The sequence below is a fragment of the Miniopterus schreibersii genome, assembly GCF_964146895.1.
Source record: "Miniopterus schreibersii genome assembly, chromosome: 2".
Lineage (NCBI taxonomy): Eukaryota > Metazoa > Chordata > Mammalia > Chiroptera > Miniopteridae > Miniopterus > Miniopterus schreibersii.
The window spans coordinates 24,272,280-24,298,136 of NC_138102.1; the positions used below are offsets into that span (position 1 = coordinate 24,272,280).

General features: G+C 45.2%; 1 protein-coding gene across 11 annotated transcripts in view; it reads left to right on the top strand.

Moving 5' to 3' along the window:
* Window positions 1–25,857, top strand: part of CSGALNACT1 (chondroitin sulfate N-acetylgalactosaminyltransferase 1) — a 268,054-nt gene that overhangs the window by 188,468 nt on the left and 53,729 nt on the right. For all 11 annotated transcript variants that reach the window (XM_081128079.1, XM_081128070.1, XM_081128078.1 and 8 more), the window contains one exon: window positions 6,817–7,745. In XM_081128079.1, the coding sequence (XP_080984205.1) occupies window positions 7,112–7,745 (634 nt within the window). In that variant the 5' untranslated portion in view covers window positions 6,817–7,111. The remainder of the gene's footprint in view (window positions 1–6,816; window positions 7,746–25,857) is intronic.

Here is a 25,857-nt window from a genome sequence, read left to right on the forward strand (position 1 = left end):
TTAATCAGGATTATTAAGGGCGATGAACAGTATAGCCTCGTGGGTAAGAGCAGGGTTTTAGCATCAGACTGAGCTGGATTTGAAACCCGGCTTGGCTACTGGCCAGCTGTGAGCCTTGGGCAAATTACTTCACTGCTCTAAGCCTCAGTTTCCTTCTCTTTAATGGGGATAATGGGACTTGGCCCCGTGGGATTGTTTTGAGGATTAAATGAGATAATGTTTATAAAGTGCTTAGTATGATGTCTGGCCTAAAGTAAATGTTTCGCTAAGTGGTTGTAATTATGAGCAATAGGAGGGTGTTGGAAGGCTGGTTTCGAGGGGTTCTCACTTTGGGGTGCAGGGTGGTTCCCCAGCCACAGAGAGCCAGAGCCCTGCGGGACCGAGTCCGGGCCTCTCTGCAGGCCTTGGGCAGCTGACTCGGCCCTGCATGTCCCCTTGGGACACCTTCCTGCCGGGAAAGCGTTCTTTATGCGCCTTATGCTAAGTCGCTTGAAGTGCCTTCTTGTGCCTTCTGTTTTCACTCCACCCACAGGGCCATCTCCTGTGCGACCGCCTGCCTGACGTCCTCCCTGAAGCAAGGTTGGAGGTGGCAGAGGGGTGTGTGTGTGTGTGTGTGTGTGTGTGTGTGTGTGTGTGTGTGGCGGGGAGGGGATGGAAAATCTATGCTTATTCAGGGTGACCCTCTCTATCAAGTCTGCCCTACAGAGGTTTGCCAATGATTAAAAACCAAAATGAAAACAAAGGAGGGTTTGGAGCTGTTTCCTGCCTTTTGGGCATATGGGGTTGTAATTAACCCGTGTCTTTATTTTCTGATCAGTGGACCCTTTTCTTTTTATCACATTTCCCTTTTCCTGTTTCAAAGTAAAGAGAAAGGAACCGGAATGATTCTTTCAGGAGGCCAGTGTGGAGGCGAGGGGGCAGAGGGGCACCTCTCAACTAGGGCACTCCTGACTGAGAAGTGATCAGGCTGTTTTTTGGGGGCTCCATGCTGGTCCCTGGAGCTAAGAGCCCAGTTATAGGGAGGACCTCACAGAGGAGACCCTTGAGGGATGGCCATTTTGAAGGCCAAGGCCAAATCCTTGGGTTTAGGAAGGGAGGGAAGCGTGTTCCTGCAAAGGCCTGGCAGTGGTCGGGGCAAGTGGCCTGGCAACAGGTGTTGGGGACTCTGGCATGGAGCCAGTGGGATGCCCCTGATGAGCGGGGCATCAAGGCAGGAGCCTGGTGCTGGGACTCTGCCATCGCTGTGGCTGGAGTATGCCCCATGGAAACCTGAAGCACAGCTGGGAAGTCAGTTTTGTGGGAACCTGGAGCAGGGTACTGGGGCGCTCAGGATGGTCCGTAGGGTGAGGAAACATTTAGATAATTTACAGTTCATTATAATAGGGGTATTGTTTTGTGAATACATAATACAACAATACCGTAAAACCTGTATATAACTTATAAATGAATAAATCCCATATAGGTATTCATTCAGAAGCTGTTTACTGCCTGGAATGTGCTTTTTATGCTTAACATATTTGAAGACAGCTGATCTTGAGTGCCAAGGTCAGAGGAGGGAAGCAGCAAAACTGCTAGGTCTGACCTCGGCTGCACTCCACCAGATCCCTTCCTGGGTGGGGCAGCACCTCTGGTCTGGGCCAAGTAGCCCGGTGTCAGCTCTGGAGGGGATCAGGGGTACCGCTTCAGACTCTTCCAGCCGACTCGACACATGAGAAATGCTGACCGAAGACTCAGTGGAAAAAAGAAACCTGACGATAGAGTATACAGATACTGTATTGTGAAGTTGTACACCTGAAATTTATATAGTGTTACTAACCGGTGTCACCTCGATCAATTTAATAAAATAATAATGATGATAAAAAGAAAGAAACCTGAGTTCTAGAAAGATCTGTGACATCCGGGAAAACCTGTTCTAAAGCTTCCAGGTGGATGTGGCTTAGGGAGATTATGAGCTCTCGTCATACTCATTTTCAAGCTATTTTGACTTCTTTGCAGGCACTCAGCCCTAAACTACTTAAGTGCGTACAAGAGGCAGATTCTTGCGGACTCCACAAAGCCGTGGCAGGAGTGGGCTGTATATACTCATTTCCTTTAAGTGAAGGCAGATGGAAAAGAAAATTGGAAAGAAAAGTCTGTAAACATAACGTCTGCTGGGAGTAGGGCTGAGAAGTTCAGGATCTTCCAGTTCTTATGTGGCTTTTGTCTGTCTGCTGTTAAATTTTGCAGCGTTTTCTTCTACTTCTGCCATGTGATGTGGGTCACTCACGCCAACCCCCAGGGAGGCACACACACGGTGGTGTGAAAACGAGGAGGCAGGGATCCTTGAGGGCCCTCGTGGAAGCTGGGGACCGTGCCCTGCACACAGGACTTAGGCCGTGGCGCAGGGAATTCTAAATGGAGCCGTGTATTTGAGTCAAGTGCGCAGTGTTAGCTTTATGTATGTTTTTGAGAGCATTTAAAACCACTCTGAATAAGAATCGTTGCACGATGCCTTTTCCACACACCAGGATGGTATGTTTATTTAGGAGATATAGCCTCAATTTACGTTCTGTTAGTACAGCTAACCCTTTGATTGAAGGTTGGCTTGTGCCCTGGCCATCAAAGAGCCGATTGTGTGTGTCAGAGGGATAGACTGCCTTGGCGGCGCTGGGCTTTGGTCTGCCACTTCCTGGCCTGGTAGACACCGCTTGGTTTTTCCCCCCATCAGCCTTTAGGCTGTGCCTGCACACCGCCTGGAGGTGTCTTGTAGATTTTATTGCTGCTCCTTGAATTGTATTCTTTATCACTCACAAGGCCTGTCATTGTAGTGCGTAGTGCTGCCTGACCTGGTCTCGCCATGAAGCCACCGTCCCTTCTGCCTGCTGCTGACCCTGACAGCATTTCATCAGCTGGGCTTCTCCTGGAGTCCTTTGGATCTGTGAGCATCTCATGAACATTAAGAGACACACCTTGGCAGCTGTCTGTCACAGTGTGCATCTCATGATCTAAATGTTCCCCAGGATCTGTAGGATAAAATGCATGCACCCGTGCTAATGGCTGCTTCTGTCCTAGCCATAGAAATTCTAGTTTCCATTGTCCCCGTTTGGGGTGTTCGACTCTGGACCAGACTTAGACCTGTCTTAGTTTCACCTTCTGAGAGCTTGCACGCTAAGGTGAAATGATAAACAGTATCTGTAACCACTTGCCTGTCTTATTTTAACAAATATTGTTGATGCCTAACATTTATTTTAAGCTTTTGTCACTTTAAATTCACTTGCTTATACTTCTCAACCCCCTCCCTGCCCCAATACACATACATTTAGTAGGGTAGGAGCATGGCATTAACACTTTGTATCTGTTTCGGGGCATTTGTCTTTTTGGGCACATATTGCGGTTATTCGAGAGGCCTTAATAGATTCTGCAATAAGCTTATAAACTGCTGATGTTGGAATTTGTGCTTGGCTCATCTTTTTGTCTCTTGTATCTTCTTATGCAGTGCATAGAACATAGTAGGTGTTTTATAAGCATTTGTTGGAAGGATGAATAGCAACAGTATCCTAGACGGGGTAGACTGTCACTTTGACCCATTGCTGAGTCACTGCGGTGCTACAGGGAGACCTGGAGGACGTCGGGGATACTGCCTGGCCCGGGCAGGATGTCAGAGCTGTCAGACGACTTGCACCTGGAGTCTGAGGGTCCCATTCCATTGCTGGACCCCTTGGCATAGGCCGACTTGTCTTTCAGACTCAGCCTTAAATACCCACAAAGCGCTGTAACTTCCTGAAGCGGCCCCTGACCTGCATTGTAAGAATGGCAGCACCACCATTGTGACTGGATGTTCCCTTCGGTCTAATCAATGAATCCAGTGTTTTGGACAGAGGGCATCGCAGAACCATCCTCAGGGATTTGGCCAGGGACAGGAAGTGGGGAAAGCAATTAGTAAGGATGGACATTTAAAAATGCAAGTGCAAGGAACCTGATCAGCACAAAGGATTTTCTATAATTAAAAAAAAAAAAAAAAAAAAAGGAATACACATGTATCTTCTCCCAAAGGTCCTAAAATTGGTTATTGACGGGGGATCCTTCTTGCTCGCCACTCCTTCTCTGTCGCCGACCACCCTCAAAGACTGAGCTAGGCTAAAATCTAGGTGCCTTTTCTAAGTTTTAAAAATAGTAGCACCATGCTGCTGTGGTCCCATAAAGCTGTATTTTCACTGTCGTCTCTAACTTATAATAGTGCTTGGTAATTACATGGTGCTTTCCATCTGCAAGTCTGCAAACACATTATAAATGTTAACTCTTTAATTCCCCCCAACACCTTGCGGAGAGAAGGGGAGATTGCATGGTGCCTTTGGGGCGGAGCTGTTCCTTTGGCCTGGTTGTATCTCATTGAGGTGGTCTTTCCTGGATGTGGGAGAGCTGGTGAAGTACCATCTGCTCTTAAGAATGACGCTCTGTGCTGCCAAATGAAAAACTTGACGTTTCCATAGAAGCGAGGACCTTGTGAATAAGGCTGCTGCTGACGTGAGCCAGCAGATGCCCCCAGTCTCTGTAGTTCGGCCAGTTGTTGCCGTTTTGATTACAGATTAGATTGCTAGAATCATTGGAAAATATTTTGTCTGTTAAAGGACGCAGGCTTTTGTTCCTGACATTTAAAAGGAGAAATTCATGACTGCTTCTTTGGCAGTAATCTTTGTGGCTCTTAATTATTTGTTTTAAAAAGTCATTTTTTTCTAAATCTGTGTTATTCCCTCCTTTTGCACCCTGAAGAATGGAATATTAAATAACTTTGAAATGTATACTAGTGAATTTCAAAAGCCAGACTAGACTTTAAAGAGCCTTATGGAGCAGAACAAAATAATTATTGTGCAGTTTTTAGTTTCTTTAGCTTTCATTCATTGCTTCAGTTAACCAACGTGATTTCAATTTATTATGCAAATGTGACAATTATTCCATTAAGAAAATCTGTTAGAAAGATTACATACTTTGTTTCTCCAGCCCAATAAATTGTGCTGGGTATTTCATTTTTGCCTTTTGATTTGTTATTTTGTCTTTAATGACAACTCATTTAAAGTAAAAGTCTTTAAAGCGGCAGAATAATGCGATAACATGTCTTCACTAGTAATTTAATACTTGGATATAATGAGTTCATCTAAGAGATTTCATTGGAAACAGCAAGGTGCCTGAATACCAAAGCTGAGATGTTTTTAATCACAGAATTATAGTAATTATACAAATCCCAAGATTTTCATCAGACAGAAAAGGCTTCCAGGGCTAAACAAGCACTTTAAGCTTAGCACTAATGACTGTATTGTTCTCAATTATACAAAAGAGAATCCACAGGCCAAAGGGAATATTGGAGAGGATGTTATGTGTTGAATTTTTAAGGAAAATGAAGAAATAAACTACTTTGATAACATAATGGTATCTGTAAGAGTCACATCGCCAGGGTAATAAGGGGGACCCTCATGGGAGGCCATGGTATATAGCAGGTACATTCTTAAGTAGTCAGTGAGCCTTTATTGTTTACTCTATTGTCGGCATAGAGAGAATGCTAGAAGGAATATCTCTCTCTTCTCCCAGGGGTCCTGAAGTTCCTAATTCGCTGGAGCCCTTCTTCCAGCAAATGCGTCAGACCACCAGCAAATGAGATGATTATTGGCCCAGAATCTGGATTTCTGGGTTGGGTGAAGACTTTGTAAAGAATAATTTAGCTACCATGTGGCTTATTGAAAATGTGAAATTTGTATAAAGAGGTTAGGACATGGTACTCTCAGGGAGCTTGTTTTTAAGTGAAGTGATAGAAGAAGATGCATCTAGAAAGATTTAATAAAGCCTCTCTAAGCAAGACATTTTATTTGATCTGCTTTCCATTTATCTTTATTTTTTCTGGCTCAGGTATGTATTGGGGAAAGAAGCAGCACTGGTCTGTGGCGATGTCCGTGATGGGTGGGGGAAGGAGGAGGGACGCCTGGGGAAGCGGGAAGGGCGAGTCAGGTTGACTCATGTGTTACGGGCGTTTGGAGTTGAGGGCAGAGCGTGTAGTCAAATGGAAGGTTATCCGTCTGGGTGCTCCTGATGAGTGGTCAGGACGCAGAATTTCTCCTGGAGGCTGGAGCAGAGTCATGCCTGGGATTGGAGTCCTGACGAGACAGTATGTCTGGTCTCTGTTCATCTCCCAGCCCCGTCCCTTTCTATGGTCAACTCATCAGCCCCTGTCTGCCAGCAGAAGTGGAGAGTTAGCTGGAACAACTGTCCCCTGACTCCTTCTGACTATGTTACTGTTCACACTTATTATTTGCATACTTGAGCCTCCTGCTGCATCCCTACCTCCTCATCATAAGCCTGAGGACCATTTTGAGCCAGCTTTGAGCCCTGACCTGAGTGAGTGAGCACAGGTGAGCCCAGGCAGCCTCGCCTTTGGCAGCCACCCTTGCTGGGCAGACCAGACCAGAGAAGTCCCTGCCTGCAGTTTTTAATGTCATTAAAGTTTTGCTTTTTCCCTTTTAACCATCAAAATAATATGTGCCATTGGAATATTTGCAAGATACAGAAAGATGTAGAGAAACAGAAAAATCATCATTAATCCTTCTACCCAGAGAGAATTCACATTTTGCCACATTTCCTTCCAGTCTTTTTTCTGTGTCCTTTGTTATTTACATGCATTACTCTGCAAATGCATATTTGCATTCTGATTTACAAACATTTAACAATATTTAATCACCTGTCGTAAGCATTTTCCATAAACCTCACGGGCAATCTATTGAACATTGATTCCCATGGTAAACATAAGGGTGTTCTTATCTTAAGTATGATTGTCATTTGGTCTCTTCCTAGGTCCCCTGTTGTCATCTGCTGCACATTTGGAAGGCTACGATGGGTACGAATGTGAAAATTTGGAAGTTTCAGCTAACTCGTTGCTTCTGCCTGGAAGACCATCCTTTAGAAGCAGAAAAAGAGCTCCACGTGGCGATCGACTCCGAGAGACAAGACGTGTTGTAGAAAGAAATGGGTGAAGGCAGCTCAGGGAGCCCCAAACGCGTGCTTCCTGTGGTCTAGTCCAGGGAAGCCCTCCCGCGGGGCCGTGACCGTCTGGGATGTCGCCAGTTCTGGACGCATGGCTGATTCCTGAATGAGGATGGTTCGCCGGGGGCTGCTTGCGTGGATCTCTCGGGTGGTGGTTTTGCTTGTACTTCTCTGCTGTGCCGTCTCTGTCCTCTACATGCTGGCCTGCACCCCCAAGGGCAACGAGGAGCAGCTGGGGCTGCCCAGGGCCAACGGCCCCACGGGGAAGGAGGGGTACCAGGCCGTCCTGCAGGAGTGGGAGGAGCAGCACCGCAACTACATCGGCAGCCTCAAGAGGCAGATCGCGCAGCTCAAGGAGGAGCTGCAGGAGCGGAGCGAGCAGCTCAAGAACGCGCAGCATCACGCCAGCGACGCGGTGGGCCCGGGCGCCGGGCGGGGCGCCCCCGGGCAGGCCCAGGCCGACCTGCTGGCCTTCCTGCACTCGCAGGTGGACAAGGCGGAGGTGCACACTGGCGTCAAGCTGGCCACCGAGTATGCCGCAGTGCCTTTCGATAGCTTCACCCTGCAGAAAGTGTACCAGTTGGAGATGGGCCTGACCCGCCACCCTGAGGAGAAACCCGTGAGGAAAGACAAGCGGGATGAGTTGGTGGAAGCTATTGAGTCAGCCTTGGAGACCCTCAACAGCCCTGCGGAGAGCAGCCCGAATCAGCATCCTTACACCGCCTCGGATTTCATCGAAGGTTGGCGGGTTTGGGGGTTGGGGTAGAAAGCAGGAGAAAGGGCATCTAGGTCCCCGCACCCGGGCAGGTCCCGGCTGCCGGGGGCTGGCAGCGGGCTCTGGGGATGGCTGGTAGAAAGTTTTATGTGAGCGGCACCAATGGTATATAGCATGTTTTTTATTTTTCAGAAACATCTGTTTCTACTTTCTCATGGAAACCACAGTCATTGAGTGGACAGATTCATTGTTCCTTGGCAGAAGAAAGTAGAACTTCTTGCTTTCATTTAAAAAAAAAAAAAAAAGAAAGAAAACAAAATGTAAACATAAAACTTTGAAACCCAAGAGGAGTATGATAGGCAGTTTTAATTGATCCCTTCTCACGGGCACTTCTCTCCTGGAGATCGGCCCATGAACAGAAGGATAGTTAATGTGTCCTATAGCACTTACATTGGCCAGTCTCTATTCTAGGGACTTTACACTCACTAATTCACCTTTTCCTCATAATGACCCCATTAGTGGATATAAGGAATTAGACGTTCAAATTAAGTCAATTACCTAAGGTGACAGGGCCAGGATTTGATTCCACAGCCCTTAACCACTAGGTTATATAGTCTAGGTGGGACCTAAGGAGCACATGGAAGCCAGTGAGATGAATGACTGAGCTTATTTTTATAGGCACAGAGCAACCTAGTATTAATTTGTGTTCGACTGTGTCCAACTTCAGAAGAAAGCAGCTTGTCTAGTTTTTTTGGAAGACTCGTTAGTATCGTGTTCCTTATCAATTATCCCATTGTTACCAGTTCAGTATCAGCTAATAATTTGGGAGAAGTACCTTCGAAGGCATGCACCTGTTTCCCCTGTCTCTTGATAGACTCCAGTCCAGCTTCCCAGACATGCCGCCGTGTCCACATTCCCCCACTCCCTCCTCTGGTTCTCTAACCACCATCTCACCAGCCTGCAGGCAGGACGGGCTCTCTTTAGTTGTAGCAGAAACCCTCCCACTGCTATTTATGCCTGTTCTCTTGGACATTTTCCTGTCTTAGGACTTTTTCCACTTTATATGTGAACCATAAATTCATGCAATTTTGCTATAGTATCATTTTTCATATACCTAGAGCCAGGTAAAGAAATTTTTTACAAGACCAAGCTTTTTGGTGTCAGGGTTTGGTTTTTTCCCTCACTATATGAGGTACTCAAAATGCCTCGCACATTCGGCAGCTGCAAGTGTAAGCTTACGGTGAGCATTCAGAGTTCTAAATATGAGGATGCAGCATCAGATTTTATAGTTTTAGAGCTTATGAAACATTTACACATATATACTAGCTGACCCCCAGGGAAATCATTAAACATCCTTAAGAAATGAATTCTGGTTGCCACTGGCCCTGGAGTATGCTGCAAAAGCCACCCACATGCAAAGCAATTTTAAAAGGACTAGATTACAGATCAGTGCCTATAATTTGGGATGTTTGCCTTTGTGATTTTTTGGTTCTTGTTTTTTTAAATATGTTTTTATTGATTTCAGAGAGAGGAAGGGAGAGGGGGAGAGAGAGAGAAACATCAGTGAAAGAGAAACACGGATCGGCTGCCTCCTACATGCCTCTTACTGGGGATCGAGCCTGCAACCCAGGCATGTGCCTGACTGGGAATCGAACTGGTGACCTCCTGGCGCATGGGAGGGCACTCAACTGAGCCACACCGGCCAGGCTACCTTGTGATTTTTAAACTGCATTCATAATTGAAATCTCCGTCTGCTTTTCTGATACAGCATCTTAATACATAAGGACTCTCGTTCTTGATCAGCAGTAGCATAGGCCTCTTGTCCCTGAGTTTATTTGCCCTGAGATACAGCTGGCTTTCTGTCAGAGGCACGGTAGTCATGGCCGTGCAATGTTGGCTTCATGCGCGGCACACGGCCTGTGTTTTACAGCAGAGGCATCCACGCATACCTTCCAGATTTGCTGCAGGTCTAGTCAGCTGTTTTCATAGGGTGAGTAAATAGGCACGAACACTTTAAATACACAGGGGTGGGTAAAAGTAGGTCTACAGTTGTGAGTACATGAAACACAGAGTTTATTCTTGTGTTATTATTTATTAATTTTTGTATTTTCCATACACACAGCTGTAAACCTACTTTTTCCCACCCCTGTATTTATATATATATTGGACTGTCATAAAAAGCCCGGTTTATTTCATTTTTTCACTCTTGTCACAGAAGACTGTGGAGACCATCTTTTATACTCTCAGGAAACGGGGCATTGTGAAAAATGCCACTAGTCAGAGGAAGTTGCAGGAAGGCAGAGATAAATTCAGTGTAAGGAGTAATTTTCAAATAGTGATGTTTTAGAACAAAGTGGGACTTCTGGGACTACAAGAATTAACTGATAGCTCCTTGGCCAGGTGGCTATAATTCTGATTCTCGCCTCAGAGAGGCAGTTGGACTGAATGACATTTGAGGACCTTTTTAATCCTGATTGACGATTCTCTGATCTACTCTAGTTAAGGAGAAAGAAGGGACTGGAAAGGGTCTGATTTGAAATCTGTTTTCTACAATGACTTAGAACAAGTGATGGGACCTTATAAGGGTGAAGTATGTCCGTAAAATAACTTGCGTTTCTAAACATAACCTTCGAGAAGTTAATTTTGGGGAGTTGCTAGTAGTCCAGAAGTTGGGCAATTAAGTCCATGGGAAAATTTTAGGTTACTGGCGGGATGTTCCAGACTCTCAGAGCTTTAAACAAAGGTGATAGACTGAACCCTGAACTAGTACAATAAACATGGGGATTCTTTGTGTTTAAAGAAATGATAATAAAAACCCTTGGAATGCTCCCAGATGATGATAGTTACGTAAAACTTAAAGCTAACTGTGAGGCAGGTAGCATGATGACCTGAGTGTGGGAAACCATGTGACTTTGACCAACACCCTTAAGCTCCTCGAGGCTCGGTTGCCCCGTCTGTCAATAGGAGGCTGAACTTGGATGTCCTCCCAGGCCCTACCCAGCCCCAGCCTTCTGCAAAATATAAAGCACTGCTTTGACTTCGTTCCTTCTTAGCTTTGCCAAGCAGCCACCCCTGAGGGATGCTCTGCCACCCACTCTGCTGGTTGACCGAGGACATGCCACCCACCCTTTGGGATCTTCCTCTATAAAAGGAGGAATTCAGATGGGTGGTTTATAGTCTGGTCTCACTGTGGCCACTTTCTGCAGTTCTGTGATGCTTGCGGAGGGAGAGTACCACCTTGATGACTGTCTAATTTATTATCTATATTGCTTCAATTCTTACGGATCTCTAAAACACAGAGGGGACATTTGTCTCCTTTCTCTTTCCCCAGATGTTTCATTGGCACTGATTTTTGTGTTGGATTCTCGCACGAACTTTTTTACAACCATCTGGGAAAAGAAGTTAAAGTAGAAAACCGTGATCAGATTCTGTGCCTTAGGAGCCTGTTTATCAACTCAAGTCAACAGAAACTCCTTCTTTATGTTTGTGGATTAGTTGTTCCTTCAGTGTGGGATAGACAGCCTCTGAGCAGCACAACTTTTGGCTTTAATTTTATATTTTTAAACACAGCTCTTGGACATGAATTTGATGTCATTCCATAAAACAGTTTAGCTTTCTGAATTATTCCTCCATTACAATCCAAACACCTGGTAATGTGAATCCCGTGTGAGGCATTTGTGTTGACTGTCTCCACGGGGTTGCTCTTCTGTCACCAGCCTGTGCAGCTCACCCCGCCCCCCTGCAGCTTTTGCAGGGTTCATGGTGGCAAGAGAGGGTCTGATACTAGAAGACTTGATTTTGGGGGTGAGATGGAGCCAAGCCATGATCCACAAGAAGCTGAAGGTTTTTGAGGGCACCCTACGGATGATATGTTGTAAAGCAAGGGGATATAGAAATAATAGCTGTAAAACCTTAGTAACTGTCTGTACAGTAACCCCGACCTTCTGTGCTCAACAGCCAAGCCCTCATGCTTTCTGGGGAGCTAAGGCAAGGCATGAAGATACTGTCTTTGACTTCCATTGTTTATGTCTCATCATAATCTCTAAGGGACACCCTGTGACCATTTGGCTAAAGATTTTTTTGACAAGTCAAATCCAGTTCTGGGTTCTGGGTGCTTGAGGACATGGTCCTTGGGACTCTGCGGACAGGAAATGGGCCCTTTCCTCAGCGTGCATTTCAGTGATGTGCTTCTTTGTCAGCAATGTTGTGATTTGAGGTAGGTAGAAATGGTTAGGCGGGCATGCACATGGATTCCTGCCTCTGGGGAGCTCGGTGCAGAAATACAGGAGAGCGGGGTTCTGCACCGTGGAGGGGCCTACCCTGCGTTTGGAAGAGAAGGCAGTGCGGGGAGACTAGCTGGCAGGCAGGACAGCGGGGGACGTCAGGTCCAGAGATGGGCCCCGGGTGAAGATTAAAAAAAACACACCTTTTCATTTTGAAATATTTTAGAATTATGGAAGAGTTGCAAAAATAGCTCAGAGAGTTCAGTTCCTGTATATCCTTCACCCAGCTTCCCCTATAGTCAACATTTTATATAACGGTACAATTTTCCAAACTAGGAAGGTAACATTGGTGCAACACTTAACAAAATTATGCCTAGGCTTTGTTTTGTCTTGTCATCGTCTGTCTCCCACTTGGTGTTCTCTGAACTTCTTAGATCTGTGGTTTGGTGTCTGTCATTCACTTTTGGAAATTCTGAGCCAGGGTTTCTTCAGATTTCTTCTCTTTTTGCTGGAATGCCAATTAAGTGTATGTCACATTGCTTGACATTGCCTCGCAGCTCTTGGATCTTCTGTTTCTCTGTGTGTTTTCATATTTTTTCTTTTTGCGTTTTAGTTTGGGTAACTTTTATTGACCCACCTCAAGTTAACTGATTCTTTCCTCAACAGAGAGAGACCACTGATGAGTCCATTGAAGGCATTCTTTATCTCTTTTGCTGTGTTTTTAATTTCTAGCATTTCCATTTGATTCTCATGATTTCCAACTCTCTACCGGAGTTACCCATCTGATCACACATGTCCACTTTTTCCATTAGAACCTTTAACTATTACTCATAGCTATTTACTCATAGTTATTTAAAATTTCTTAGCATATAATTCCAGCATCTTTGTCATACCTGACCCTGATTGCTTTGCAGCTTTAATCATTACTTTGTTTTTTTCTTGCCTGTTCTTCTGCCTCATCATTTTTGTTGAAAGCCAGACATCGCATGCAACACGTAGAGACTGAGATAGTGTTTATACCTGGAAATGGCACTCTTTTTTTTCTCCTGGGTTTTCAGTGTTTGTGTGGTTGTGGGGAACATGTTAATCTAGGCAGGACTTGGGCTGGGTTTGAGCTTTATGGTTCCTGTGGTTACCCTCAGTGCACCCCAGGCTTCAGATTCCTTTAGTGGTACTTTGTGTTTTGGATGGAAGTGTTTTTCCTGAGCTCTGTCTGCTCAGCCCTGCAGCTAGGTATTCCCTTTGCACTGTATCTTCAAGGACCTCTGGTACTTCTTTCCTGTGCCATCCCAGCAGTTCTGCTGTGACTTACTTTCAAGCTTATTGGCTTAGCTATGCAGGGCAGTGGGGAATGGGTCATCTCATCTCTGATTTCTGATTAAATCTCAGTCCCAGGCAGGCACCATGTCACTGGGTCTTGGGGTATTCTCTGTCCCACCCACAGTAATAAGGCTCTTTTACTCTTCCTTTCCCCCAACTCCAACGTGTGTTCACCAGTTCCCTGAGGGTGATAATGTTTGTTGCCCTTTCTCCATCAATAAGGTTTTGTTCCCTAGGGGGCGACAGCAGAGGAGGGCTTGGGAGGAGTTTCTTGTTTCCTCCCACATGGCTGCTGTTCCCCTCCCCGGGGCCTGTACTGCATGGACACTTTCTAATTTTTCTGCAAGTACCCAGTGAGGTTCTTGGAGAAAGAGCCTGCAGAAGAGTCCAGACCTCTCTACTTTTTGGAACTCCAGGGGCTTCCTGTCCTTCGAGCCTGCACTTGGCCTTCATCATTTTAATTTCTTCCTACCAGTAGTTACATTTACCCCAGTGAGCAAGTGTTCATGTCTCTTCTCTCCCTCAGGCTCCTGTTTTCAGATTTTGGGCCAGTTGTTTGTTCTGTGACTTCAGCTCTCCATTAAGTTCAAAACAGTCTTGCATTTGAAAACGGTCTGGCTCTTTTTTGTTGTAAGTGATGCTTCTTCAAGCTCATTATATCCCGGAGTGGAAGCAGAAGTGTGAAACCACGTTTTAAAGTAATAATTTAAAACCTATTGATTACTTTGTCTACTTTCATTTCTCTACAAATCAATAATCTCTTCTCACGGTCTAGTTTCAAGCATCACATGCAATCCAACAGTTTAAAAGAACTCACTTGCATTGATTTTACTCATGAATGGGAATGTTGTAGCAACATCCCAAATCTGGAAGTCCATTATTAGATTAACTTTGAATGAAACCTTAAACTCTATGATCTCTTTTCTGTGGCCATGAATCACATTGTTGCCTAAAACCCTACCTTGTCACCCAATCTTTATTGTTTGAGTTTTAATGTTGAAGTGTTGGGGACTTGGATTTCTTCCCTCAAATGCCATATTATCCTAAAAGTAAAATTATTCTTATTGTGACAATTTATAACTTACAAGTACACTTCTCAGAACACCCCAGACAGGGTGCCGAGCCATCTCCTTCCTCATTGCCAGAATTTGGGGCCATTATTTTCCATCACTTTCTTCTTTTCGCCTTGGTGTATCTAGAACCCCTGTTCTCCTCATGCCAGTGTTGATACAAGCCCTACATAAGCTGGATTCGGGGAGTTAAAGGGTAGGGGAGGGAAGGGAAAAGGTAATGTCTTATTCCCACCTCAAATATTTACCCTTCCCTGCATTTTCCCTCCCCCTACAGGCCTGGAAACACATTGGTGGCTGAAGTGTCAACCCCTGCTACCCTGCACTTACTCTTGGTTAGGAAATAAAGCCAAGACTTTCCAACCCCAGGGGACTGTACACACCGCATCCTGCGGTGCTCCTTCCTGTGGGGCCCTGTCCCAGGCAGTCACCTCTGCTTCCTTCCTCCCCTGCGCCCACCCCCATGGTCTGGAGCCTGTGTCCTAAGGAGCCAGTAACTTAGAGCTCCCTAGTCCCTACTCTGCCACCTGTCCTGTGGGGAAGGGGTAGTCCCTTTTCCCATTCAAAATGTCATTCTAATTTTTGAAGTTAAAACTGAATAAATTTCACAGTTAGGGCTTGGGTGCATTTATATAGCACTATAAGGTGGGTTAAAGGGGTTTCTGTGGGCCGGTCTGAGGACTTCACTACACAGATCCTATTGCTTGTGTCTCCTGAGCGACTTACTGATAAACATGCGAACACAACTCATTTGTAAACAGAGGACTAGCCTCCCCCCCCATTTCCTTTGCATTGTAAATGTCTCTGTAGAGCAGCCAGCACTTCTCTGATTTATGCAGGGAAGGGAGCAGATGGGTTGCAGTGCTGAGATTATCTTGACTGTAAGCAACAGACAGGGCTGTGAAGCATCTTTCCTCTCTCCATCTGTTTCCATCGAGGCTGCTGATCAGTCTACATCCAGAGTGAGTGATGTGGGCTCATTCTTCAGAGTGAAAGGTCTGCTGAGCCTCTTGGCCACATGACTTTATTCTCATTATAGGACCTCCAGGAGCTAAAGTGGGAGAGGGCTAGACACCAGAAAGAGTGGCTCCATCATGGAAATGCTTACCTGAATCCCACCCGGCTCTCCTTCTGCCCCAGCCTCCGGGTTTTCCTGTGGGCATAGATGAAGGGAGGGGATAGAGAACCTTGGAGAGTTCTTTTGGTATGTAAAATACAATTCTGAGAGGTGACTTCATCTGGAGGTTTTTGTAAGGGGAATACTGATGGCAGAGAACAGAGCCAAGAGGAAATTAAATTGCAGTAGGAGGTAATTAGGTTAAGCACTACTTGAAACTTCATAGCTTGTTAAATGTAGGAATAGATGGGTAATGGGAGACAGTGGGACTTATGCTTTGAGATTTTTATTTTATTTATTTATTTAAATGTTTCTTTATTGATTTCAGAGAGAGGAAAGGAGAAGGAGAGAGATAGAAACATCAGTGATGAGAGAGTCATTGATCAGCTGCCTCCTGCACCCCCGACTGGGGATGGAGCCCACAACCCGGGCATGTGCCCTGATTGGGAATCGAACCCGGATCGCCTGGATCCTAGGTTAATGCTGAACTGCTGAGCCACGCCCGGCCGGGCCACTTTGAGTTTTTTAAAGACTTGGATAGTAAGCGGTCTGTTCATTCATCGGACCTGCCCTATGTAACAGGCACTGTCAGAGCTGGGGGTGGACGAAGTTGCACACACAGTCCTGCCCCTCACAAGCACCACAGCTCATGGAACCCCTGGTTCCTTAGCCCTGTCTAAGGCTGTGTTAAACATAGAGCAGTGTATGGCCCAGCAGTGCTGCTCGAGAGAAGTGAGGACGTATATTCACACAAAAACTTGTACAAAAATGTTTCTAGTGCCATTGTCCATAATAGCCAAATGGTGGCGACATCCCAAGTGTTCGTCAATGGATGCATTAATAACCATACACTAGGAAATTATTTGCCATAGAAAGAAATGATACACATGACAACATAGATGTTTTTTGGAAACCTTATGTTGGATGAAAGAATTCAGATACAACAGACATGTTGTATAATTCCATTTATATGAAATGTCCAGAACAGGCAAATCTAGAGAGTAGATTATTGGTTGCCTGGGACTCCAGGTGGGTGGGTGGGGCTGAGGAGTGACTGCTAATAGGCACAGGGTTTCTTTTTTAGGGAGATGGTCGGTCTGAAATTAGATTGTGGTTGCACAGCTATGTGAATCTAGTAAAAAAAAATGACTTGTATACTTTAAGTGGTAATTTATTTGGTTTGTGAATTATATCTCAATAAAGCCACTTATAAATACATAAAAATAAATATGACACGATCTCTGTCCTCAGAGTGAATGAAAAGATTTTAAACATAGATGATGAAACTCCTGAATTGAGGCTGTGGCAGGGGGATAGGAGGGTAGGAGGGAAGCTAAATTTGTTCAGGGGATGGTAATTCTTTAGATCTAACCATTGACTTCTAGGGTTTTCCATAGATGTTTTTCAAGAGTGTTTAATTAATAAGCTACTATGAACATATTTATATCATGGCTTTTTCAAACAAGCAGTTAAGATTGCTATGGTATTTATTGATGTCAAATCTCTTCTCACTTATGTAAGTACTAAATCATATCCTTCTTTTATAAGATCTAGGCAGACACTGAGCAGGGCCTGGGGCAGAGGCTGAAAGAAGGAAGAGCTCAGTCTTGTTTTTACTTTAAGATGAATTCAACAGGCAGAAATATGAAACATTTCTGTTTACATGTTTCTGACCACGGAGTCAACTGATTGCCTTAAAAATGAATTTCCAGTTTGGAACTGACTTTCCAAACATGCTATCATTAGTTGGAAGCTAAACATTTCAAGCATAGTAATGGAAAGCATGTATGCCATTGCTGGGCCGGCAGCTGTCAGAGCCGGGGGCCCAGAAGCTGGGCTGGCAGATAAAACAGCCAGGAAACCAAAACACAGCTGGGCCTGCAGCTGGTGTCAAAGTAGAATATGCCATTAGCATGAAAACCTTGAGGGCAAAACCAAGTGAGATGGGACATCAGGCCCAACACAGGCAAGGCTTGGCTGGCACCAGTCAGCAGGGTGGCCCAGGCAGATGGCACAGAGTTCAAGGGGCTGGACACAGATGGAGGTTTGGAGTTCAACTAGACACCAAGAAACAGGAAGGAGATGAGATCTGAATCAGGAGATCTGGAATAGTGTGCTGGAACCCAAGAGGCCAGTGAATTTACTACCCAAACATTTATTGAATGTTTACTGTGTGCCAGGCATAGCCCACGGATATGTTGGCTGATCTCAGAATGAGGGTGGTGTGCTTCTCTGAAAAGGAGCCTTTGTGATCCTCATGTAGTTAATATTTTGTTACTTAAGTCCTAAGAATTTCTAGACACTTTCTAAAGGATTCTCAAAAGTTGCCAATGTTCCTATAAGGCTATGGTTTATAAACATGTTGTTCATTTTCAAGTTCACGGCTGAACCTCTTCGAGTTATGAATATATTTATGGTCAATAAGTAAATAGAGTTTATTAATAGTACAGAGTGTACTTTGGCCTTTCCTCCATGTTTAATGAAATCATTAATCTCTGTAACCTCTACCCACAAACTAAATTGCACTGGAATTCATGAAAAATAGCAGAGTATATAGCCTCTTATAAAGTGTGTGGATATGAAAGTATGTCTTAGTACCCTGCAATTAAGTACCAAAGTTATTAAGGATCAGTCATATCCATTGTAGAGAGACAACAGACGGGCACACATAAAACGCTAAGAGTGAAATCTAAAAAGACTTTATTTGGTTAAAGATACACATGAGCATGATACAAGTTCTTGCTTGAACTTAAATCCAGACAAACATCATGAAAGATAAATGGGCAAAATATATGAACAGATCACAAAATAAGAGATATGAGTGTCTGATATACATATGAAAAAGTGAGAAATAGATAAAAGTTAAAATGAAAGTAGAATATTAAATTGCCATCCTTTAAAAAATGACAATACATACCATTGGTGAGGGTGAGGTGAAATGAACATTTATACTGAGTAATGAGAGTATAAATTGGTTCAAGCATTGTGTAAGGTAATTTGTATCAAGAGTCTTTAAAATGATTATACTTTTTCCCAGTATTTTCATTTCTGAAAACTTATTCTCAGAAATGCCCATGAATATTTATATCAAGAATGTTTATCAAGGAAGTATTTATAATAGTGAATAAATAGAAACGATGCAAATGCCTGACAGTAGGAGACTGGTAAAGTCATGTGGCGTCTGTACAGTGGAATATTGTATAGCAGTAAAATTCATTTATTCAGTAACTATTAAGTAAGATGGAGCAAAACCCATGTCATGAGAAAAACTATCATTTTAATTGTTTAGATAATTATAAAGTTTCCATCTATCTGTGTAAAGAAGAGATTGAGAGACTGAAAATACCATGTCAGAGCATTTATTCCTCAAGGGTGGAATTAGAGGTGATGCTGTTTCCAGACATTCTGCTCTGAAAATCTGTTGCTCTTATACTTTGCAAAAAGATGTATGACAATGCTTGAATCATGTTGACGTGATTAAAAAAGAAACTGTTTGACCTTCTCACAGTGACAAAATCTGGTGGTTGAAACACATAGAATTCCAGGTGGTGGTATTAGTGCATTTCCTTCCTGCTTCCTGGTCCATCTGGAGAATCAAGAAGAAGAAAAATTGTAGGTTACTTTCTTAGCCTTGACCAGTCTTTGCCCTAAATGCCAAGACTGGAGGAGGCAGTCAGCCTGTGAAGGTCAGGGTGCTTTTCAGGAAGGTGATTATTGTTAACTGATGGTCATTGGCGCCAATTCAGTGCCAACAAGAATCACCAGTTTGAGGTGCAGTGAAGAAGGAAACTTTATTTAGATAATACAGCAGGTGCCTCTTCAGCTAGTGGGCGCCGGCCCACTCCGCCAGGGGTAGGGAAGCCTTCAGTCCCGGGTGGGAAGTGCTGTCCCCAAGCCAGAGGGGAGCTGGCTTTTATAGACAGAAGTCCCTGCCTGTGGTCCCTGAGTGGTCAGAATAGAGCTGCCCTGATGGCTCAGAGCTGCACAGCTCCAACTGGGTGGGGAAGGCCTCAGTCCTATTGGTTGTAATACGATTCCAGGTCCTTCTTTACAAGGTGGAATCCCAGTGGAGGCAGTTGACCAGCAGAGGCAGGCAGCCCAGCTGGTGCCGAGGCAGGCGGGTTCGTGCAGAGGCTTATCCGTGAAGTGCAGTTTGCCTGCGAGGCCTCTGCATAGAAATGGCTGTTGGCTCTGCTAGCTCTGCCTTTTTTTAAAATTTGGTCCCAGGTAGCCATCAGGAGCCCTTCTTAGTCCTCAGGGTTCACATTGTCAGCCTCTTGGAAGAAGTTTGAACACAGCTTTTGTGCCCTAAGTTCCATTTCTGCCTTCATCCTGATCGATTGCAGGTATCCAAGCTGGAGGGACAAACTCAACATAAAGCTCCAAGTGGATGCAGGTTTACCCTCATCAATTAGCTCTGAAGGACGGTGGCTCTCTGCCCTCATGGCCCCAAACAACAGTTTGGCAGGACCTGTGTGCATTCAACTGACATTGCCAGCGGCTCTGTGCTCTCTAAGTCTCCTTCCTTCTGGCATCTTAGACTGCTTTCTAACTTTTTTTTTAAGCCTCCTAGTACTCCTAGGAGAGGGATGGGAGTTTTAAATGGCAAGAGGAAAGAACAAAACATCCCATCTTCCTTCTCTTAAAAAAAGACCCTACTGTCAACAGTGCCTTTTCTTTTTTAGCCCGTCTCTCCCTTTTCCCTTCTTTCCCCAAAATATGTTTCGCAGTCGGTTTGTGAAAAGTAGTGTTAGCTGCGGCAGCCTCTCGTACGTGGCCTGCCATCTGCAGCTTGGTCTTGTATTATGTGCCATATATTTAGAATGCCCAAATTAGTAGTGTTCCATGTGCTATTTACAGAGGAGCTGGAAAGTCGGCTGGAGCAGGGGTATTGATCAAGATTGGCTTGTGAATGGTGTTTGGCTCTTCTGTTCAAATCCCAGAAGTTAGAGATATTTTGGGGATATTGAGAGAACAGATAATCTGTGAAGGCAGCTGGCCCATGTGGCAATTAGTCCACAGAGGCAATCAGTCATTTTCTGAGCTTGGAGCAAAATGTTGCTTCTGTTTATGCCGTTCAAATTGTGGACAGAAGCTTCAGTTAGAACTTGGAGGGCTAAGAAATGTGTGTAAATGAATCATCATAGCTGATAGATAGCAGCTCAGCTTGGCTTCCTGAGTAAAAGATTCCTAGAAAAAAGAGGGAAGGATGGAAGGAGAGTTTTTAAAATTTTTATTTAAAATTGTAGATATATACTCAACTCTGCTTTATAAGGCAACGGAGAGATGTTATTGTCAAGGGAGCCAGTGAAAATACAACATGGGACACTCTTCCGAGCACACCCTTTCCCCACTCCGATGCACGCCACTCTTTTCCCTGTTAACCCGTCTTAGGTACCCCATCTCTCAGCTCTATACCTGTAGGAGATATATCTTTTACCTTTCAGATGGGGGCTATTGTTTCTTCTTGGCCATATTTGCACATAATTATAATAGTGTATAATTAATTTTCAACAATCTTGGCTCTATGCAAAATGAAAACCCTTCAATTCTACTGTGACTCTTGGGCAGGTAAAAGGGTTCTGCACCCAATTGCAATGTGTGTGTGTATTGGTGGTGGTGGTGGGGGTGTTCCCAACACAGGCAACAGGCATTTCTCTCACACCATCTAGGTGCCCTACAATTCAACTCATTGCTGACACTATCTACCTGGAGAGAGCATCAGACTCCACAGGTTAAGGGCTCAGTCCCACAAGACCCTCCCTGCCCTTAACACCCACTTTAGATGCCAGTTATCACCTGTGCTTCTGACCTACTGGCTACCAACAACCCAACTCCTTGGTTTTTGTTTGTTTGTTTGTTTTTTAGTGATTACAAAGCAGGTTTGATATTTATTCATCATCTCCTTAGGTTTGATTAATTTGCTAGCACAGCTCACAGAACTCAGAGAACATTTTACTTACTAGATTACTGGTTTACTATAAAAGGATTGCTGAAGGATACAGGCGAACATCCAGATGGAAGCGATGCGTAGGGCAGGGTATGTGGGAAGGGGTGGAGCTTCTGTGCCCTCTCCAGCACACCACTTTCCTGCACGTGACCTGTTCATCAACCTGGAGGCTCCCTGAACCCCATACGTTTGGGATTTTATGGAGGTTTCTTCATGCAGGCATCATCAGTCATTAACTCCATTTTCAACCCTTCTCCCTTCTCTAGAGAATTGGGGTCAGGGCTGAAAATTCCGAGCTTCTAGTCATTGGTCTTTCTGTTGACCACCCCTAATCTAGGAGTCATCCAGGAGCCCACACAAAGCCACCTTATTAAAACAAAAGACAGTCCCATTACCCAAGGAAATTATAAAGGGTTCAGGAGCCCTCTGTGAAGAACTGGGCTCAAAGACCAAATATTAGAACAAAAGATGCTCCTAGTGCTCTTATCACTTAGGATATTGCGAGGGTTTCAAGAGCTTTGTGCCAGGAACTGGGGAAGGAGACCAGTTTATATTTTCTATTATCTCACGGGGCGGGGGGGACATCTAGTAGATAGTCCCATTCCTGTATGGTCTTCTTTCGTAAGTTTGTCTCTGGAATTGGGCTGCATGGATTTAAATCCAAGTTGAACCATTTAACTAATTGTGTCATGTGCACGGGTGCTTAATCCCTCTGCTCCTTGGTTTCTTTATTTGTAAAGTGAACATTATTAATACTTCATGGTTTTTTTGCAGGGAATATATGATTATTACACATAATGCTTTTATAGCAGTGCCTGGCACAACAGATGTTAATAATAATTACTGCTGTTTTTACTATTTGTTGGTAGGTCTGGGGAAAGCATTTTTAGAGTCCCAGAAACACTTTAGACTCCTTCCCTGGCTCCTCCTTCCCTCCAGAATTATAGTTTCTCTAAGACACCACTGAGATAGCGGTAGGTTCATTTCCCTTTCTTGACTCATCTTCAACATATCATTTAATAGAAGCAAAATGGTCAGTTTCTCAGTGATGGAGGTATGGGACGTTTTCTTCACAAAGTTAGAATCGTGATCTAACCCAGTGCTAATATTTTGGTTATCAGTGGTCATATTTGAGATGTCTGCAGCCTGTTAATCACTTTTTGTGCATGCAGTACCGTTGAAGTGAGAGGGTGTCTCTTGGGAACTGCGATGTGGAGAATTTTGGCACTAGGACGAATGTCAGTAGTCACTCATGTTTACTCCAGCATGCCTTGGAAGGTGAGTTTTGGTCCTTCAGTTCCTTCTTTAGGCTGCTGTTCCATTCGAAAGCCCTAAGCCTTCTTTGGCTAGAGAGAGCCATGCTTCCATGATGCCCACAGTGTTTCCTAATTAGACTCCTGTTAGGAGGTGCATGGCATGGGCACGCAGCGCAGTTGGCACCTGAAGAGGCACTGGGAACGGCGGACAGGCACCGAGCCCCGAGCTGGAGCTGCGGGCAGCCTCCTAGGGCTGTGGCCTCTCCTGTCCCAGCTGAGTCTCTCAAAGCCCGACCATTATTCTTGTCTGGAATTTTCCCATTATTGTTATCGACTTCCCATTTGTCGTGTTAATTGCTATTAGATTCTAGTTTCTCTGGCTTAGGGCTCATTTGCTTTGCCCTTTGTGCTCAGTGCAGACCTGCTGTGGTCTGGACACGTGCTGGCCCCTTTCTCCACAGCAGGGTGTCCAGCCCCCCCCCCCCCCCCCCCCGGTCATGGGGACGGGGTGTCCAGTGCTCTTTGGGCCTGGCACCTGTTTGGCTAAGAAGAGCAGCAGTAAAAGAAACTCTCCTTTCATTTCCAGACACCACGGCTACCGCAGGGAGGTGAACTGGTGACCTCTTTTGGGTGTTGGTTGTCTTTTGTGAAGTTGTATGTCTTTTTAAAGCGAGACTGCGTTTTAGGACCCAGTTCATAGTGCTTTTTAAATGTTAACATGATAGATGAGTCTCTGGGGCGGAACATGAGTAAGTGCTAAAGCACAAGCTCTCGGGAATAAAGTATAAGCTCTTTAGAGTTGTCAGCTTGAGAAAAATCGAGGTGATTCTTCAGAAGAGAAGCGGCATGTAAAAGTGTGAGTTGGCATCTGAATGTAGGTTAACTTTCTTCCCTAAAAATCATGGTTAAAGGATTTCTCTTTGCCCCGGTTTCCTCGGAGGACATGTACTCACACGGGCGTTGAATAGTAGACCTTTCAGTTCCTACTTATTCAATGACATTATGGAGCGCCCACTCAGGCACTGTCGCAGGTCCTGGGGACCCAGAAGTGAAAACCGAGACAAAAAGCCCGGCGTGTGGAGTTTACCTTCTAGTTGAAGAAGAACATAATAAATATAAACCCAAGTAAGCAGATTATATAGTAAGAGAAAAGGTGATTCTCTCCATAGGGGGGAATAAAGGAGTGGGGCTGCTGGGAAGCATGCTAGGCTAGGCTTTGTTGAGAAGGTGACACCTGCACAGAGACTTGAGGACGCTGAGGGAGCCGGTCATGCATACATCTGGAGGAAGAAGGTTCCAGAGAGAAGGAGCAGCGTGCGGAGCGGGTGAGGGAGAGGAGAGGAGAGGAGACAGTCAGAGAGGGAGTCCCATGTGGACCATTTGGGGCCTTTGGCTCTTGCCTTCAGTGAAATGGGAAGACCCTGGCTGGTTTTAAGTAGAAGGGTAACATGATCTGACTAACATTTTGAAAGGATTATTTTGGGGGAGTGTTGAGAGTCAGTTGTGAGGCGGCAGAGTAGAAGTGGGGAGACCATTAGGTGGCAGGTGCAGCGGCCCAGTCAGGTGGCAGCCAGGCAGCAGATGGTGGCGACAGTGGAGGTGGTTGGTAGTGGTTGGATTCTGGGCACATTTTGAGGGTAGAACCAGCATTGTTTGCTAAGGGACTGATGAAAGAAAGAGAGGAGCCAGAGATGATGGGATTTTAGCCTGAGAAACTAAAAGGGTACCTTGCTATTAAGGGAGATGGGAAGACTCTGGGTGGAGTGTGTGTGTAGCTATTCTGAGTTTAGTGTGTCTGTATTTAGGGGGGTGTGAGGACGGGAAAGTATTGTTTTATCCCTGTATCTCCGTATTTTTTTCGCTTTGCACATAAAAGGGGTCGATACATGTTTGTTGGTTTAAACCGAATTGCTGTTGGGCATCAGTGATCTAGTGGTGTAATACGTGCATAATCGTGCGGCCGACCTGCGCTGAGCACTTGCTATGCTCCGACTGCCACGCTGCATGTGGAGGACCTAGAAGTGAATTTTGACTGTAAGAATGTATTTGTGCCCACAGTTTTGCACTCTGCCCCCCCCCCCCCCGGGGCAGTTCTAAAGTCCATTTAGCTAGAGACCTGGGACATTGGATCCCTGACTGCATCGCATCCCCTAAGGTCACACCTGTCCACATGCATTTACTGAGCTTCCAATAAGTGCCTACCCATTTGTTATATAGTAGAGTGCAGCAAAGACTTTAAAATAAGATAAAATCCCTACTCAGTTGGGAATAAGAGAGATTGTAAACGCATGAAGATCGAACAGGACAGAGATTAAGAAGCTGCCGCCCGGGAGTGTGGGGCGGATGGGAGGGCCAGCGCCTGGAGCCGTGGTCAGCAAGGCTGCATGGGAGTGAGATGCGACCATAAAGAGCGACTGTGACTTTACGAACCGCACGCGAGAATCTGCTGCATCACAAGGCTGGTGTGTGATTAATGACAGCTTTAAAACTTGGAAAAAGAATTTCAGCTTTGTTCGCAGCAGTGGGGAGTGTTCCTGGTACTTGTGCAGGGAAATGATGTGACGCAAGGGGGCTTGCTAAGTGCATGGACCTAGCGTCCCTCGCTAACACGGGAGCTGGGGCCGCGGGGCGAGGGGTGGAGTGCACTGGCCTTGCCTGTGCCCAACGCTGAAAACCGCAGTGTCACTGCTTAGGAGGAAGAAGGATCCCTCCTTTCTCCTCCCAGTGTTGTCAGTGTTGCTTCTAATCCCACAGGTAACTCACCGCTGCGCTAAACTGGGCGGGAATGTGAAACAAAAAGAGAAACAAGCCCCTCTGGATACATCTTACTCCTCAGCACTAGACTCAATTGCTCAGAGAATATGAGATTCCCGGTGACGCTTCAGCATCTGTGTGCTTTACTCGATTTGTATAAAACGCACTTCTTGTCTCCTGATTGGAATTTAAGAAGGAGGCAACTGAAATAGGCGCTGCTGCAGTTATCTGTAATTTAAACTGGAAATAAGCCCACCCACCGCACTGAGAATTATTCTTTTAGGGCTCTGCTCCGAAGAGGCATCTGTCATCCCACTGTTTGTACGCACCTGGCTCTCTGAGAGTCCCAGTGTGCAGGAGCAATCCTCCCCTGAAGCTGGCGTTGGTGTGATTCACGGGCAGGGATCTTTTCTACCTAAGTCAGGCAGCGTGGCTCTCCCGCAGGCC